General features: G+C 52.8%; 1 protein-coding gene across 10 annotated transcripts in view; it reads right to left on the minus strand.

Moving 5' to 3' along the window:
* Window positions 1-15,017: 15,017 nt before the first annotated feature.
* LOC142576168 (uncharacterized) overlaps window positions 15,018-19,003 on the minus strand; it is a 63,964-nt gene continuing 59,978 nt past the window's right edge. For all 10 annotated transcript variants that reach the window (XM_075686155.1, XM_075686154.1, XM_075686152.1 and 7 more), the window contains one exon: window positions 15,018-18,364. In XM_075686155.1, the coding sequence (XP_075542270.1) occupies window positions 17,993-18,364 (372 nt within the window). In that variant the 3' untranslated portion in view covers window positions 15,018-17,992. The remainder of the gene's footprint in view (window positions 18,365-19,003) is intronic.

Here is a 19,003-nt window from a genome sequence, read left to right on the forward strand (position 1 = left end):
GGAGCTCCTCAGCGGGCGGGCTTATGCAAGCTTAACCGGCGGCTCGGGGCTGAATCGCAGCCCGCGACCAAATTCCTTTTATAGACGCGCGCCGCCTCTGTCCGTTACTAGCGCCTAAGCAGGCGTTCAAATACGCATAGAATTCCTTGTACAAATTCCCTCCTTCTCCATACAAACTCACTCCTTCTCCCGTTCCGGTTTCGTCTTCCTATTGACTAGGAGCAATCGTCTGTTCTGGGAGGTTCTCGATTTTTCTCTCGCCCCGTCAACGCCGAGCGTGAGAACGAAGAGGAGAGGGCGACTACGCGCCCTCCGTCGCGTCTAAGTCATCTTTTTCTACTTCTTTCTGTAAAGTTCGGCGGCCAGTCTGACCTACTTTTTCCGTCGAGCGCGCGCGAGTGTGCGCAGCCACTAGGCAGGAATGGGCCCTGGAGACAGGCCTTTGTGTCCAGCTCTCCAACTTCCCCTTTCGCTCTTCCACAACCCTAGCCCGAACAGCGTACATTCCATGCCCCACGGCACGCGGACAAAAGCACCATGTGTCGTCTTATTTCCTTTCCTGCCTAGACTCTGCTATCAGACTCATCATCTGCTATCAGACTCATCCTGCCCCGCCCAGACTACCATCACGGTAAAGAAAAGTCGAATGGGAGGCACTGTTGGGTACTGCAGCACATCCTTTCTATGAGGACAGCGGCGGAACTATTTGAGAGGTGGAGGGTGGCGTGGTGGTGACGAGGGGCAAGGGACATTTAGGTCCTCATCCCAGATTACATGTTCTGGTGTTTCCCCCTTGCCCCTCCTCTCCAGAGAGCACTGGACAGACGGACTGACAGGAAACCACGAAAACTCTTCCAAGCAAACGCACCTCGCTTCGTAAGAAGGAGGGCCCCGCCGGGGTGGCGGGGTATTCCTGTTTTTGCAGCTCGACAAGCTCTCCCCAAATGATCAGGCTAAACGCATGCTGTTACATTAGGCGGGGGGCCCCGTCTGCTCGTTCTGGTTTTCTCGCTTCATACATGTCGCTCGAAGTTCCGTTGCCCATGGTTCCATATACTAAGCAGGTTAGAATAAAGGAACCCCCTTCTCCTGCTGTCCGAGGTGAGGCCCTGGGTTGCAGCCCGCTTAGCCCCCCCCCCCCCCTTAATCCAGCGCTGCTGCCTATTTTAGTCGTTTTACTTGCTTGCACAGTTGTTCGGTGATGCACCCGGAAGGGTAGCCGCCGTGAAGTCACTGGTGAAGCGATGGGCGTGAGGTATGGCTGTTCGCTGTGTGGTGCTGGATAGTCGGCTGTCGTGAGAACTAGGGCTAACACACCGGTCTCCAAGGGCTCCAATCGCATCGGCAGTTCCGACCGTCGGCAAGAGGCGGCGCCAGTCCCCTGACATGAAAAACATGCCACGACTAAAGAAGGTAGCAGGAATTTTGCTGTGATGAAAAATAGGGCACTGTGGGATTACAAGGTACGAAGTGGTCAGAGGGATTTGGAAAGGGGCGGTGGTTCCTAGTATGACTTTCGGCAATGCGGTCCTGCACATGAGATCAGAGGTTCGAGCAAGGTTGGAAGTTAAGCAATACGAGTAGGAGCACACTAGAAGCTACAGCTATGCCAAGCTATAGTAAGACATCTTCAAGATGGCTAGCACTTAATGTCTCTGGCTATACTCATTAGCCATTGTGAAGACCTTAAGTGCGAAAAATATGTCAAACATTTCAACGCCATGGCTAGCACTTGACGTCTCTAAGCCGTATATACGCTTCTAGCCATTGTGAAGACTGTGAAGAGGTCTATTGGCTGCGGACTGAGAGCGGCTAAAGTGGCGGTCAAGCAGCAGCAAGAGCCCCAGCACAAGCGGCGAACGCCGTGCCAAGCGCTGGTGTTGACTGGCCAGCGTTCGAAAAGGAGCCGTCCTGGCGACCTAAGAGTTCACCATGATGAACTGGTCGTAGTACGTCTTCAGGTGCCGCACATAGACAATATCTCGTCCCCGGCGGCGCAAATCCGAAGACGGCGCGACTGGTTGATGACGTAACTTACGGGAGGTGTGCGCTCGATGATGCGGTAAGCGCCTTCGTACTTGGGCACTATAGTTTCGATATGACACCGGCCGCATTGGCAGCAACTGACAGCCACACAGGCGCGCCAAGAAGGAAAGTGGGCGCGTCGGTGTTGTCGGGGCGGCTGCTATTCTGGCGTTCCTGGTCAGACGAAGTTAAGAGGAAGCTTTAGCTCGGGTGCTATATGAATACATGTAAAAGGATAATTCGTTTTCCTCGACAATCAGGGCACCGAATTTGACGAGATTTGTTGCATATAAAAGAAAAATTTTAAATCTAGTGACTGTTGGTGTCGAATTTTTCATTTATGTCGTCAATTTTTTACTAAAAATTGGCGAAAATCGTAAACTTTCTGAAAATGAAACTATCGAGTATACAACTCTAGCTCAGCAATAAACAATTATATCACAATTCTGTCAATTGCATCTAATAGTACATCTAAAGCGTATAAAATTGATATGTTACACAGAAATACTAAAAAATTATTAATATGGAAATAGAGCTTTTGCAGAACCTCTGTAGACAACGTAACGAATTTACGTAATATATAAATTAAACTATCGAGTGTGTCCCCTTTCTATGATCTAATGGATGTCGTTGACAGAACAGCGATATCTGTTCTTGATGCAGAGCTATTAAATTGTAAACATCGTGCTTCTATTTTTTTCAAACTTGCGAATTTTCGAAAATCTTTTTAACAAAATTCAGGTCCCATAATCGAAATTACGCTTCCAAGAGTCACCAGATTTTAAGTTCCTCTCTCAAATGCAACAAATTTCATTAAAATTGGTTTAGGGGTTATCTCAGAAAAACGTTTTTTTGCGTTCTACATGTATTTGAATAGGCCGCGTCAGAGTTGGACCCAAGCTAAAGCTACGATTAGTTTTCCCGACGCCATTAATAGCGATGAGTAAACACGCCAGTCAGGCGAGCCGCTTCGGATGGATGGATGGATGGGTTAAGTTATGAGCGTCCCCTTTGGAACGGGGCGGTGAGTTGCGCCACCAAGCTCTTGCTGTTATACTGCCTTATGTCCTACCTAGGTTAAACAATAAAAAAGAAAGAAAAACACTATGAATTACCACAGCCAAATTTTCTGATCCCCTAGTTCGAACTGTGCTTTTGTACGTCTCCGTCTTTTGTCGTTTCCCTACTTTTCTTCCAGCAATCCTCTCTTACTAATGCCTATTGCGGACGTGTTTACCGCTGCTCCCGCTGAACCCAAGGGCTTCAAGGAGGCCAGTGGTGCCTAAATCGACCGCTGGGTAGACGTCTTCACATTCTAATAAAACATGCTCCATAGTTTCTCTAGCTTTACCGCAGCAACCACATGCTTCTTCTTCCTTCTTATATCTCGCTTTATAGCTGCGTTCTAAGGCATCCCGGTCTCGCTTTGAAAAGTAATGAACTTCCCTTTGAGTTATCATAAATTGTTTCTTTCCTGATTTCCTTTCTTCCTCTTAAGTGTTTACTCATGGCAGGCTTCTTTTGCATTGCCGCCACCCATGAGATTATTTCAGCCTCTCTGACTTTCCGCTTGACCTTCTTTGTTGCCGTGTTGCCCACCCTACAGGCCGCATACTTGCTGGTAAGCTTCCTAGTTCTTTCCCTTCACTGTGAATCAATGTTTTTCCTGTACAGATACCTGAACACTCTCCCAGCCCATTTACTTTCTTCCATATTCCTCAGCCGTTTTTCATACTCAATTTTACTGCGAGCTTCCCTCACTTCAAAACTAGTCCAACCCATATCACCCTGCACAGCTTCATTTGTAGTCTTCCCGTGAGCGCCCAATGCGAGGCGACCGACTGACCTTTTGTCCCCGTCGAGTCCTCATTGTATCCCTGGTTTAAAGCAAACAACCGCATTTCCAACAGTAGGTCCTGGAACCATTACACCTTTCCACATACCTCGGAGGACCTCGTACCTATTGTATCCCCATAGCGCTCTGTGCTTCATTATGGCTGAATTTCTCTTCCCCTTCACTGTTATTGTTTTTTCCTGTGTTTCCATATATCTATTGCCTTCGTTTATCCATATACCAAGGTGTTTATATTCTGTTACCCGAGGTATTTCCTGGCCCTGTATCTTCACTGTCTGTTCACTGTTTTCATTGAATACCATAACACCTGATTTTCTAACACTAAATTTCAAACCTTAACCTCAAACCCTTCCTGTTCACAGATATTAGCCAGACGTTGCAATTCACTTTGCTTGTTAGCTAGCAACACAATGTCGTCCGCATAAAATAAACCTGGGAGCTGCTGCTCTACTACTGTTCCCGCCTGTTTGTATGAGAGATTAAACCCGATATTACTTCGTTCTAGTGCTCTCTCCATCCTCACCATGTACATCACAAACAGCAGCGGGGATAAAGGGCACCCTTGCCTCAGTCCCTTGCTGATATGAACTTTCTCCTGGAACTTTCTCCTTTCCCATTCAACGCAAACGGTATTTTCTAGGTAAATCTCTCTCAAAAGCTGCAGGCAGTCGTCACCTAAGCCTTCCCCTTCCAGAATATCCCACAAAATGTTGCGGTCTACGTTGTCATAGGCTCCTGTAATGTCTAAAAAGGCCACATACAACGGTCTGTTTTCTACTTTTGATATTTCAATACACTGAGTAAGAACAAACAAGTTATCATCCAAACGCCTACCTATCGTGAAGCCATTCTGGAGCTCTCCCAAAATGCCATTATTCTCTGCCCATGCTTGAAGCTTTAATTTGATTGCCTGCATTGCTAACCTGTATATTACCGATGTAATGGTCAACGGTCTATACGAATGAATTCTGTTTCTCGCCCTTACCTTTATAAATTCAATTCATTCTACTTTGTCGCCAACTGTGGATTCCACTCGGAGCTACCATCGTGTGCGGACGTGAGGTTTGGAGCTCCTGCGTCAGCAGCAGACGCTACAGCGTCTCACGCGCTCTTCCTCGCCTATTCCGAGCACGACAACGGACGCTTCCTGCGACCTTCGAGATTCACGTGTGACGTGCCTTCGCTGCACTTGGCCTTCTTCCCGCTCGCGAGAAGAGGCCATCGCAGCCCACGATGGAGTTTCGCTCGCCAAGCGAGCGCCCGCCGCCCGTGCGCCACCGACGCCATGCTAGCATGAGCCGGCTGACGCTCGGCCCCGCGTCCCTTGACGAGCTACGCGCCAGGGAGGATCTGCATGTGAGGGCCTCACGCATGCTGGGCGAATGGCTTCGTCGACGAGCCACCACCACCACTGCTCCACCCGTGGTTCCCTCACAGACTGAGGCTGCCCCGGGAGACGCCACGAGTCCGTCAGCCCCCGAGGTAGCCTCGAAGCCTACCGCGGAGGATTTCTCCGCAAGCGAGGAGCCCCATGCTTCAGTCCCGCTCCCTTCCTCTGACGATGAGATGGACCTGTCGAGCTCCAGAAAACGAGCTCGTGAAACGGAGAGCGACGACGACGAGGCAACCGCGCGTCGCAAGCAGCCGCCGTATGCTTCCCCCAGCGCGGAGCAGCACGTTGAAGCCAGCGGCCACGTGGAGGGGGCAGGCCAGGGCGGCGCCATCTTGCCACCCTCCCGAGAAGCAGCCGCCACCCTCTCCTCTCCGGCCGCCCAACCGGGTGCCCCTCCGGACACGGCGTCTGCTAGCGCTACGGCTGCACGCGACAACGCTACCGACGCGATGGAGCTGGCGGACGCACCTCCCCCCGGCTCGTCCAAGCGGGGCGCCGAGCACCCCGCGGCGCGGTTCCTGAGGGACCCGCCACGCCAGCCTGCCCCGCTGCCGAAGCGAAAGGGGAAGAAGCACCAGAAGCACAACAAAGCTCCTGCCGTTGCCTCGTCTTCGTCTCCCGTCGCTTCGGACGGCTCGCGGCGCCCGCCCGCCAGCCCTGTCGCCCCCAGCGTGCCTGCAGCGGCTGTAATGAGGCAGACACCACCCGCCAGCGAGCCAACCTCAGATGGCTTCACCCTCGTGCAATCGAGGTGGGACAGGCGGCGTGCGAGGGCCCTGGAGACTGCAGCACTCCCGGTGGACCCTGCGGTCATCGGTACGGTGCTCTTCCGGCCCTCGGCGCCCGGCGGAGCCTTCAGGGGAGCACCGCGCCTCGCACTCGCGGCGGCCCTCTCATCGCGGGCCGGTGTTGCTGCGGTGCGCGTCAACCACAGGCGCAACATCGTGGCCGCCGACACCACCACCCGGGAATGCCAGGAGGAGCTGCTGGCAATAACCGAGCTGCACGGCATCTCGGTGACTGCCCGACTGCCGGCCGTGCGCGGCCAGAGCACCGGCTACCTGCACGGGGTGACCGGATTACCCGCGGATGCTGACCTGCTAGGAGCCATGGAGTCGAGCGTTCCAGTGCTGTCGGCGACGCGGGACGGGAGCACCGTCACTGTCCGGTTCGCGGGACCGGTCCCCCCTGAACACCTGAGCCTCTTCAAGCTCGGCTTCAGGGTGAGGCCGGCCAGGCCGCGTCCGGTGCAGTGTCGCCAGTGCGGCCGCTTCGGGCACGTGCTGGAATCCTGCAGTTGGCCGTCCGACTGCATCTCCTGCGGCAAAAGCCATGCGGAGGGCGAACCCTGCCGGACGGTTCGCTGCAGGAACTGCGGGGGCCCCCACAGGGCCGACACCCCCGCCTGCCCCAAATGGCAAGAAGAACGCCAGGTGGCAACCATCATGGCTTCTTCCACCGCAGCACTGTCGAGGCGTGCTGTCAGGGCAGCAGTCAGGGAGGAGCAGCAGCAGCAGTCCTCAACCTTGGCGCGGTCATATGCGAGCGCGCTGAAAGGCCCCAGTCCCGCACCCAAGCGTCCGGTACCAGCCCCTCGAACCTCGCGCCGTCAAGAGACACGGGACAATGCTGCCCCCCCTGGCCAGACTACAGTGGATCAGCTGGTAGCAAACCTGCTGGTTACCATGCAAGCAGTCGGCGCTATGCTGCCAGCTGACCACCCGCTACGACCCATCTGCCTGCAGGCAGTGGCTTTACAACAGCCACCGAACCATCATGGCCAGTCCCACTGCTGAATGTCGGCCGCGCATCCTGCAGTGGAACTGCAACTCCCTGCGGCGAAGGCATGCCGAGTTGGCCGAGCAGCTGCCTCTGCACGACTACGACGTCCTCGCCTTCCAGGAAACGTATGCGCGTGCAGAGGAGGTCTCGCTGCCCGGCTACATCGGATACAGCAGCCCCACAGAGTGCCGACGCGACGACTGCGATGCTGCGCCCTGCACCGACGCGGCGCACCCGCCTGGCTCCCCTCGCGCAGCGGTGTATGTGCGTGCCTCTCTCCCGCACGCCCTCATCGCCACGGAACATCTGTGCTGTGCAGTGGTCGAGTGCGTGGCCGTTACCGTCCGTGTGCGCGGCACCGATACGTCTGTCGCGAGTGTGTACGTGCGACCCGCTCTGCAGTGCGACATGACATTCCTGTCGCGCCTCGCCGCTTCGCTCGCGCGTGACTGTGTGGTGTGCGGCGATTTCAACGCGCATCATGGGTGCTGGGGCTCTGCGAAGACCACCATCCGGGGAAAGAACTTGATGGGCGCGGCCGGTGCGGCGGGCCTTGCCGTCATCAACAGCGGCCAGCCCACCTTCGCCCGTCGCAGCGGGACCGCCACAGTGATCGATCTCGCGCTTGTTTCGGAGCGCTGCTCATACGAGTGGCAGCGTGCCCCGGACACCGCGGGATCCGACCACTTCCCCATCTCCCTCTCCCCCGTGCAGCCGAATCGCGGCGCCAGGCGTGTGTACACGGTTGTGCGCTGGCCCATGTTCCGCGATTTCTGTGCCCAAACACCACGCGGCGACGATTTCTTCGCGCACATCGCAGAGTGCGCGAATCGGGCTTCGACGCGTGTTGCCGTACCTGCCGGTTCCCCTTGCCCGGACATCAAGCTCCTCAATGTGCGCGCCGCTCGCCGCCGCGCTCAGCGGAGAGCGATGCGAACCGGAGCCGAGGCGGACTGGACTTTGTACAACCGCCTGGACGCTGTGTGCAGACGACACGCCCGTCAGCTGCGCCGCCGATCTTGGGCCGGCCTCTGCTCGTCACTCGCCCAGCCGTGCAACGAGCGCCGTGGATGGCGAGTCCTCCGGGCCCTCCTGAACCCGAAGGCACCGCGGTTTCCGGTGCTAGCCATCGCCATAGCGCGCGGGATCAGCGAGCTGGAGCTCGCAGAGCTTCTGGCGAACGCTTTTGCTGCCACCCCTCCTGCTTCCAGCGCGCCCCCGGCTGTGTTACAAGCGCTGTACGCTGCGGTGTTCGTGCGGGGCGAAGCTCACACAAACCACGCACAGGCAATCACAAGCCTGTGCGAGAGTGACTTCACTCATCACGAGCTGCAGCGGGCCCTGTCGCGCGGCCGGCGCCGCCGCAGCGCGCCTGGCGCGGACGGGATCACGCTGCAGATGCTGCGAAACCTGGACGAGCCGCAGCGCCGCCTCCTGCTCGACGCTTACAACGACGTCCTGCACAGCGGCTCCCTCCCGGATTCGTGGCGACATGCTGTAATCGTCCCCGTGCTGAAACGCGGCAAGCCACCTCACAGCCCTGCCTCATACCGGCCGATCTCCCTCACGTCTATCCCGGGCAAGACGATGGAGGCGATGGCTCTGTCCCGGCTCCAGTGGATTGCGGATGCCCGCGGTGCTCTACCTCCCGAGCAGTGCGGCTTCCGCGCTCGCCGCTCCACGGCGGATTGCATCGCTGTCGTCGTCGGCACCCTCGAGCAGGCCAGGCTCGACAGGGAGACTGCCTTCTTGCTGCTCCTCGATGTCCAGAGCGCATTCGACTCCCTCCCTCACGACACCATCCTCTCGGCCGTGCGGGCGCTCGGTGTGGAGGGCAGGCTCCTTGCTTACATCGAGGCCTTCCTCGCCGGGAGAACATCAGCTGTCCGAGTCGGGGGCACGGTCGGCTCGCCCCGTCCTGTGAGCTGCGGTGTGCCTCAGGGAAGCGTGTTGAGCCCGTTTTTGTTCAACCTTGCCCTCGCGCCCATCATCGAGTGCATTCCCAAAACGGGCCGCTTCCCTGTGCGTGCTGTGCTCTACGCAGACGACATCGCGCTTCTCGTGCACGGGCCGACCTCTGCGACGGGGGAGATGCGCTACCGGCTTCAGCAGGCGCTGGACGGCGTCGCGAACTTCCTGCGCGCCATCGGCTTGCGGCTGTCGTCGACGAAATCTGAGGCTATCCTGATCCGCCCCTGCGGTGTCCGCCGCTGCACCGGCTGTGTGCTCGTCGAAGGAGTGCCCCTGCCCTGGCGCCTGACAGTGCGGTACCTGGGGCTCACGATAGACAACCGCCTCACATGGTTCGCTGCTGTGCGCCGGCTGCGCGCTGAGATGCGCCGAGTGGAGAGTGCGGTGCGCTGCCTTCTCGCCCGTGGCGACGGCTGCCCTGCCTCGTTCGCGGCGGCGCTCTACTCTGCGGTGGCACTGCCGAAAGTGTTGTACGCGCTACCACTGTGCCGTGTCAGTGCCCGGCTGTGGCAGCTCATCGACAGCGACCACCGCCGAGTGCTTCGCATGTGCCACGGCCTCCCTCGCTCATCGCGGGTTGCGGAGACGCTCGCGGAAACTGGCGCGTGGCCCGTCTCTTTGACGGCTGACCTGCGTGCCCTCGGTCACCTCGAGCGCCTCTCCTGTGCCCCGGACGCAGGACCCATCCTGTCCCTCATCCGTTGCCTGCCCCAGTCACGAGTGGGAACAGTGTGCGAACTGTACGACAGCCTGGTGGTCGACCCTCCGCCAGTACCGCCGACCTGGCCACCGCCACACCAGCGCACGCCACTTCACGTGTGTCTCGACCTCCCGGGCGTCCGCTCCAAACATCGCACGCCTCTCTGCGCTGTACAGCAGGAGGCTGCTGCCAGGATCGAGGACGACCTGGGAGGAAGGACGCACTTGTATGCCGATGGCTCCGTCCTCAGCGACGGCTCGGCGGCTGCCGCCTGTGTTGCTCCCGAACTTGGCATCACGAAGCAGTGCCGGCTCTACTATCGGGCTTCCTCTACCACGGCAGAGCTAGCTGGACTTCACCTCGCTGCGGACATCCTCGAGGAGTCGCCGCACATCACCAGCGCGGCGATTCTCTGCGACTCGAGGTCCGCGCTGCAGCAGCTGCTACTCGACGAGCGCGCGCCGCCCCTTGCACAGCGCCTTGCCGTCCGTCTGCACGCACTGAAGGGGCGATGCAACCTACGCCTGCAATGGATCCCCTCGCACGTCGGAGTCGCGGGCAACGAGACGGCGGACCAGCTGGCCAGGCGCGCACACGACCCGTCGACCGCGCTGACAGACCGGGTGAGCTCGCTGGATACAGCGCGACTCCACTTCAGACGGGAGCTCGCGCTCCGCCATCCCGACGACCGAGTTGCGCAGGGGCGCCCACCGCGTCGTCTCCCGCAGACCGGATTCACTAGGCGCGAGCGCGCCTTCCTCCTCGCCCTTCGCACCGGTTCTGTGTGGCCCGCCGAGCGGCGGCATCGACTGCGTGGAGCCCCCTCTCCCCTTTGCCGCGACTGCGGCGCGATCGAGACACTCGAGCACCTGCTATGTGAGTGCCCCAACTTTTCGCTCGCGCGCGCGTCCCTTGCCCGTGTTTACCGTGGGCACGGCCTGCCGTGCGACACCGTGACTGAACTCCTGCACCCCTTACTTACTTTTTGGTCCTAGTTCATTAATCAGCCTAACGGGAGCCTCGTCTAGCCCTGTGGCTGTGCGCTTAGGAATTTTCTCTTCCGCTTTCTTCCAGTTGAAATTTGTCAGCACCAGCTCCTTTTCTACTTGGGTCTCTTTCATGCTCTTTTTTTTCTTCAAATACAACCTCGTCATTGCCTTGGAAAGATTCGGCTGTTACTTTTCGGATGTAATTTATTGCCGCTTCTCCTTCCAGTCTGCTTGCATCTTCGTCTAGGATATGTTATTGTATTGTTGTTGACTTCCTGCCTAATAATTTTATGTGGTTCCAAAATATTCTAGGTGCGGCCTTCTTTTTCTCACGTATTTCTGACAACCAACGTTCACTTTCACCTTCTAATTTTGCTTGCACCAGTATTTGAGCCATATTTTTTCTCCCGGTATATTCCCATTTACTGGTTACTTCATCCTGCGGCAACTGCGCCTTTTTTGTCTGCCTGTGCTCTCGAGATGCTTTCTGTCGTACGGCGATCACTTCTCGTATCTCCCTGTTCCACCAGCTTTTCGGTTTATTTTTTTCCTTTCCACCGAACATGTTGTTTCTCTTTCCGTATTTCTGTCGTTATTACACTTAGAAGCTCACCATATTCCCACTCTTTACTTGGCCATTTGCCAAGTTCTTCCTCGACTCTAGTGATTATATTTGCTATTTGTTCAGCGTTCAAATTTGGACAGGCCATTTTGGGCTCCTTGCTCTCTTTCCCAACTACATATCCCATTTTCAAAACGATGTGTTTATGGTCACTCCCTATGCTGCTAAACCCGTCCTCATCGATGACCATTTCTCTCAACTTATCATGAATTCCTTCTGTCACCAGACAGTAATCAATGGTTGATTGCCGGTTTCCCACTTCCTATGTGATCTGTCCTTCACACTTAGGACCTGTATTCACGATAACAATGTTACGTTGCGCACAAAGGTCTAGCATTGACTTTTCGTTGCTGTCGGTATAGCCATCTAAATCCTGTATGTGGGTATTCATGTCACCTAATAGGACAATTTCAGCACCATTCCCGAAACCCTTAATATCGGCGCTTACGCATTCCACTAACTCTTTATTCTTCTCTGTGCAATTATTTCCGGTCCACAAATATGTAACGCCCAGCCAAGTTTTTTTCCCACTCATTGTACCTGATAACCAAAGATGCTCTTTGTGAATTTACTCTTTTCCCTTTGGCTCCTTGATGGATGAGCATTCCAACTTCCCCTCCCTTTCTTTCCGACTTGGTTCTGTTGCACCCCTTCCCAAACATAATTCTCAATAACTGGTGGCTCTTCCGAGTCTCTATGGTGCGTTTCAGTAACCGCATATACCCGTTTGTTCGCTATTTAACTGCTCGTCAATCTCTGCCCACTTTTCCTTTCTTCTGCCGCCCTGCACGTTTATGTAGACTATTGCATGGCGAGCTCTTCCTTGCTTTCCTCCTTTTTCTGTTATCGACGGTGATGCTCTTCTGAGGGTCCCCTAGGGGACCTTCATTACTACCTACTCTGGCCTCTTGAGCGCTCGCGGGCCCCCTAAAAAAGCAACAGCGCGACAACCAAGTCGCCAGCCCACCTCTCGTGCCCTCCTGTAATTGAAGTGGATCCCGTCTCGTTTAAAACCACCACACCTTCTCACTTCCCTGTTTACTTCGACAATCTCGAAGCCTTTCTCTCGGCTCATTTTCCATATCGCCTCATTAGCAGCCACCACGGCTCTTTGTACGTGACTGCCACGCACAGGCACTTCCGTTACCGTGCACACCACGATCTGCGCCTGAGGCGATAGCTCGCGCAAGTCGTCCACCACCTTCACCATGCGCTGGCCTAGTCATGTCCCTTTCCTGTTTAGGACGTCATTTAGCCCACCTGCTACCATGACAAGTTTGCGCACATGGGCATTTTCCGCGACCTTTTCTTTTGCTCGCTCCATGACAGAACCCAGTGTCCGCCCTGGAAATGCCCCTACCGCCACTCTTTTATCGCCTTTCACCCTATCCACAATTGCTTTTGAGCACTCAGCCAGGTTTCAGTCGCCGGCGATAATCACACTTTCACTCTCTCCTACTCTCCCTGCTTCCCTTTGTCCTTTTCCGCGCGATTCGAACTCGACAAGGGGCATTGTCACCTGGGCTCCTGCTTTTTCCGCGCGGCGGCCTCGAGGTAGCTGCCGCTCTTTCCAGCTAACTATTCATCACGCTGCACGCATTCCGCGTACTTTGCTGACACTCCCTCTCCTGTAGACGATTGCGGCACCTCTACGCTGACCGCTTCCGAGTGGAATTCACGCCAACAATTTACTATTTTGCACAACGTTTTAAAACACGCACTCTTTCGAGGTCACTTTATTCTATAAGTTGTTTCGTGTCAGAAACAAATTCTAGCCGACTTATGTGCCACCGTCAGCGGCGAAAGAGGCCAGCGTTTCAACCAGGGAGAAAAAAAGAAAGGAAAACACAGGCCCGATCGGAGTAAAGTCCGATCGCAACGCGCTCGCTCGCCGGCCCCGCCCCGCCGGGTCTACCACGTGGTCATGATGTTCCCGCTACCGGCGCTGTCATTGGCTGCGGTCGTCCGACCGACGCGGCGTGCGATTTGGCGCCGCATGCAGCGGATTCTGTTGACAACCTGTTGAGTGTAATAGCTGCCGGTGCACCCAAAATCTCACCATGTGTCTCGGGTTTCTACGCGCGTCACGCAATGCATTCTCGGCCGTTACCATGGGTAGCCCGCGGGTGCAGCGCATGGCAGAAGAGGCTGCCGTACGCGAACGTAAGCGCGAGCGCGATCTCAACCGTAAGGCCGATCCTGTATATCGGCAACGGCATGCAGAAGCCACGTGGGAGACGCTTGTGCAGTCGAGATGCCTGCTGGTGTTGTGATCGTCAGCGTGCACATCAGACTGAACACGTCTCGTGACGCGGAAACGTTCCTGGCAGAAACAATGGCCTTAAATACATACTACGCCGATCCTCGGGTGCGGCGACTTCGACGTCGCGAAAGAGCACGGCAAATGGATCGAGAGTCTCATGTTAGATCGCTACTAATTGAAACTGAAGACGCTACAGATACCGACGACGCAACACCGTTCCTGCATCAATCTCATGTTTGCAAGCAGGCCGTGTCACGTTATAATGGCAGAGCCTCTGTCTACCACAGCGATCACAAGGCAATACTGTGCCAGTGTAGAGTCGTCCGTGAAAGTGCGAGTGTGTGCGTTTTATCAACGGCTACATGATCTAAAATAATGGCTATGCAACTTAACGAAATGCGCCTTCATTCAACTTCAACGTTCAAAAATTACAATCCTAAACAGGCAATCGAACCACATATGCATAGCATCGGGTCGCTCAGGATTTCTTGCGTGGTCATTGGCTTTGGACTTGGTTTGCATTGAGGGAAAGCTTTGCGTTCAACCATCTTTCTTTAAGATGGGGGTGCACTCAAATTTGACTGGCTCCAAGTTTGGCATTTAAACTATTCTCAAAGCACTAAAGAATAGTAATTTAGAATGAATTTGTTAACTGTTCTGAAACTCATGTCTGCTTCACCTAGGAAACTACTCTACAGAAATGCCAAGTTCGCTACACTCAGAGCTTTATTTTATTAAAAATCTGCACTAAAAAGCACCCTGTTATGACCAGCAATGAATGGATAGCAAAGCTGCCAACTGGAAAATCGATTTTCTTAAACACAAATATGGACCCACCAGAAGAGCAGCAGTAATCTAAACAGTGGGCACTATTTTTTTTAATTTCCATGCAAATTTGTCCATAGAACACCAGTTCTTTTTTTTCCCCTCTGGGAAAATCACTACTATTCTTTAATAAAGTTTCTTCTTCCCTCTGGGAAAAAACGGGAGGCGCCCTCGCACGGTGTGCGGAATGTAAACGGCTGCACTATTTTTCGTAGAACGAATCCGCTCGCTGTTTGCAGGCACTGCCGGAGCACACATGTCGAAGCCGTTCTGGCGCAGCCTGGCACAATTTACATCAATTTTCGGTGTTTGGCTCAGTTTGGCACAGGAATTTGCATTTGTATCAAAATAGCACAATTGGCGCAGGAGTCCCATTCCTGGAGATATTGCCCATCCACACTCAGTAGTGCCCAGCTTCTCAGTGTCAGTGCTAGCCAGTCCTTGCGATGAAACTTGCTTCGCTATTCATAAGAGTCGCAGAACTCTTGTCAGTGAAGCTCTCCTCTCACATCCCATTTCTACAAGGCAAATTCTGCAGCACTACAGCAAGTTCTACTGCACGCGACGACAGGCATCAAGATACAGAAAACAGTTGTGTGGTGGATCCTTTATTCAATCTATGAGGAAAATACTCTATGTACATGCACAAGCAAGTCGACTGTGCCTCTTATGTACAGGAATTCTGCAACAACATAAAGGCAATCTATGCTTCACAGTTTTTCCTGCTACTTTACCACGTAACAGGGCTGTGGAGTGTAAAAAACCACAAAGCCATCATCATATGTACTATCTGCGTTCTGCTCTTTACTCTTCAACAAATTGCTCTGCAGGCTAAATCTGTCACATTCTTTCACAGCATGCATAGAATCTGCAAGTCCGGTAACATCTTACTGTGAACTGTATAAACATATATACTGCAACAAAACATTCCGGCATTTCATTTCACACACACATAATGACCTGCTCAGTAACGGTCAAAACTTAAAGCAAAAATGACTCCCTCCACACTTGAACAGCACTTTCCCAGTCCTCACTGATGAACAATCATGTTGCAAATTTCTACATGACTCCGTCATTAGGCCCTCTCCGAGAGAGCTGCATCATTCCTCATACATGCCTGCAACTGCACGCAAGATGCTGTATAGATATATACCTCTAATATAGAATTTCAAGTGGGCAGACAGCGCATTGCAAAAGCGAAATACAAGGCTGCAAAACATAACAGATGAAAATATGGCCTAAGAAACAAGTCAAAAGAAAAATGTTAGCCATAATACCTCAAAAATTAAAAAAAGATAGAAAAACAACAAAACAAAGCCACTGAAATTACACTAGAAATTCAGCTAACCTTACTTTGATCGGCCAGTGACCAAGTCTGCTGCAACAACCTTTAAGAACGCAGTCTCCATGGCAAAATGTGGGTGGTTGGCTGCCTGTAATCGTAGAAAAGTGCACAGTGCACTGCCGGATACTGGCTCACTAGTTCAGTGTCACAAGGATCCACACATTTGGTATGAGCTACCCTGAAGTTTGCACACAAAGGCTGGCACAAAGTTGACTGAAATGCCCAGCAGAGTATCATGGTCACTACTATTTGTTCAACATAGAAAAACTCACTGGTTTCGATAGAAACGCTTCCTTGCAGCATAGGTACGATTTGGTCCTCGGCTAACAATGCAATACAGGTAATCCTGAAAGCATTACACATAGCCACCGTGGCACTAGAAACCAAACAGTTTTATGCTTTTGCATTGGCAGCCACAGCAGCCAAAGTGCCGAAAATGTTTTGAAAGGCCACGTTTGAACAATGACTTGCAGAAGAGCGGGGCCAGCTATGGAGCTTGTGCTAGGTTGTGTTTAAAAGAATGAAGGGCAATCAAGCTGCTTGATTATATGGCAATGCCATTAAATAGGTCACCTGTACTGTGTAAAGCCAGTCTACATGAGCAACTCCAGTGCCTGATGTCCTGCACTTGAACAGAAACCAAATACAAAATTGCCTTAAAAAATATCACCAAGAAAACTTCCAACCAACTGAGTAACAGCTTGGAGGAAACCTTTCGAGTAAAAGTGAGAGCAGAGACTCACAGAAAACTGGCCAAAAAAGAGAGCAGCCAGAAGAATCTGTGCACAACACTGTTCAGTGAAGTACCCTACTACCAATAAACCAGACTTACCAGCGGACTCGTGCACCTGCTCAGCACATAAATTATAATATGCTGCCATTTGAGGTACCACAGAGGGGCTGACTTTTAATGATGACCGGAATATTATTAAAATCAAATGAATGAAGAGCTGAGACATACAAGGGCAAATCAGAAAGACTTTGCCCCCATTTTCTTTTTAGCCAAATTATGGCTGTAAATGCGAAGTCAATATATCCATTTCCAGCGGTGGACCTTTCTTGGACCGGCCCGGCCTTATTTTCAGGTAGCTCTGCAGTACGGCACTTCTGTAGGTTGTTGAAGATGGCAGTTGTGCTTCACACGTCCATGGCGTACGAGCAATGTGCAATTTGTTTTCTATGAAGCAAGGGACAAATGCCCATCGAAATCCACAGGGAAATGCAGCCCCCATATGGGGAACGGTGTCTCGCTCTGATAAGTGTGAGATGGTGGTTCACAAATGGCCGCGAAGTTTGCCAGTGGTTCCACAGTCAGCCGGATGACTTCTAACACAGGGGCATCTCAAATTTAGTGCTGCAATGGGACAAATGTCTGAACCAATGTGGAACGCTATGTGGAAAAATTGAGTAAGGTATGTAGAAGAGTAAGTATATTTGTAATTACCTATATGTACCCTATTTTGGCTAATAAGAAATAGGGGCAAAGACTTTTCAATTTGACCTCATACTTTAACGAGGCCTGATGTATGCCGTGACAGTACTGTGCAACTTAAGAAATGAAGCATCCAGTGTGGCAGCAATGACGAGATAAACAATATACCACTCACTTTCTCCAAAAACACAGAGACGTAGCTGCACTCACTTGATCAACACCAGGCTCATTATGGATCACAACTGCGCACAGTGGAACCTTGGAGAAAGCCTCCTTTAGGCTCCTAAAAATTCGTTAGTAGCGCTTGAAAAACATCTCATACTTTCAACAAAATTCTACTCAATGTGATTGACATTAAAGCAGTGAAAGTTGGCTTCTGGCCCCACTTGCAACTGTAATTGCTGCAATTTTTTAGCAATGCTGCAAGACCACAAGCTCAAGGAACCAAGGCTAGAGCAATGTTCGGCAAGACCTTCAAATAAACCCCTGCTACAACGCTAACGGTGTACTAATTGTTGGTATCCACACAGTTTTCAAGCTCTTATGTCAAGTATATTTCTTCAGAAAGAAAAAAAAAATCCTGCAAAAGTGACTTCCAAATAGGTTCTACTGTGGGTTCTAGAGGACTACAATGTCTCACCAAAAAGTCCAGAAGCAGCACACTTATGCCACAAGGAGGAGTGTTCATCACACCAGCAGAGGTCTCATTGAGTGGCAGCAAAGTACCATCTCTTTCTTTGCCCCATCCATTCAAAATTAAAGAAAAAAAAAAAGAAGTGACGTGCCAAAGTCACTTGTGGCCCTCGAGCGTAAGCAGTGCTTGGGTGGCTATCACGGAGTCGTTGAACCAGCTCTTGGCAGCCAAACCCACCGAATCCTCCACAGGGGAGGAGTCCATCACTAACAGCATTTCTCCGCCAGGTGCGGTGGCAAGCGTGGGTGTGCCAGAGACTACGATGGGGGCGCTATGCCTGACCAGCGCTGCAGCTTCCCCCGTGGCAACGGCCGCAGCCGATGTAGGGTCCTGAACCCAGGTCCAGCCAGGCACCTCCTGCACAGAGGTCCCCACCTCCAGCGAGAGTGACTCGTCGGGCAGGCACAGCACCAGGTTGGCCCCACTTCGGGCCACAGCCTCCGCCGTGCCCTCCAGGCATTGGATGGGCTGCGTGATAGGAGAGTACCGTCGAACTTTCTCAATGCCTAGAGTTCAAATAAAGGGTCTTCGCGACATTTCCTCGTTGGAGTGTCAGTCATTTTCTTTAGTGATATAAACTGCCAGTAAACTACAAAGGCAAAATTCCTTGATGGAATTTGGCTAGGTTCAATGCCTCACTCCCACTCCATTCCAAAAGGGATATATGTGCCTACACACATTACTACTGAAGTCAAAGAGCTTGTTGGTTAGCCACGTAGATGCATCAAGCCTGCTTCATTAGGCAAAGCACTGCCTTGATGCCCGACTGCTTTGTAATATCAGTTGTCCCTTTGCACATTCCAACTTTTGACTTGCCACCATAAATGTCAATGTAAAGCCATAGTTCACAAAATAAGGAAGACGCCCAGGAACAACTCTACTTATAGAAGACATTTTCTCGAGCATCAACACTTGTTGAGTTTCTGCTAAATATAGACTGCTTTGGGCCAAAAATGGTGCCTTAGTCCAAAAACAAAAAGTTACTAGCACTAAAGGAGCCTAGAGCTTCACTCAAAAGACCAGCAGCTCTTCTAGTCGATTTTGCAACAACCTGACCACACTTCATGTTTATTAAAATGAGACAGAAGACATAATCACTATTGGCTG

This window comes from Dermacentor variabilis, chromosome 3 (genome assembly GCF_050947875.1).
Source record: "Dermacentor variabilis isolate Ectoservices chromosome 3, ASM5094787v1, whole genome shotgun sequence".
NCBI classification, from domain to species: domain Eukaryota; kingdom Metazoa; phylum Arthropoda; class Arachnida; order Ixodida; family Ixodidae; genus Dermacentor; species Dermacentor variabilis.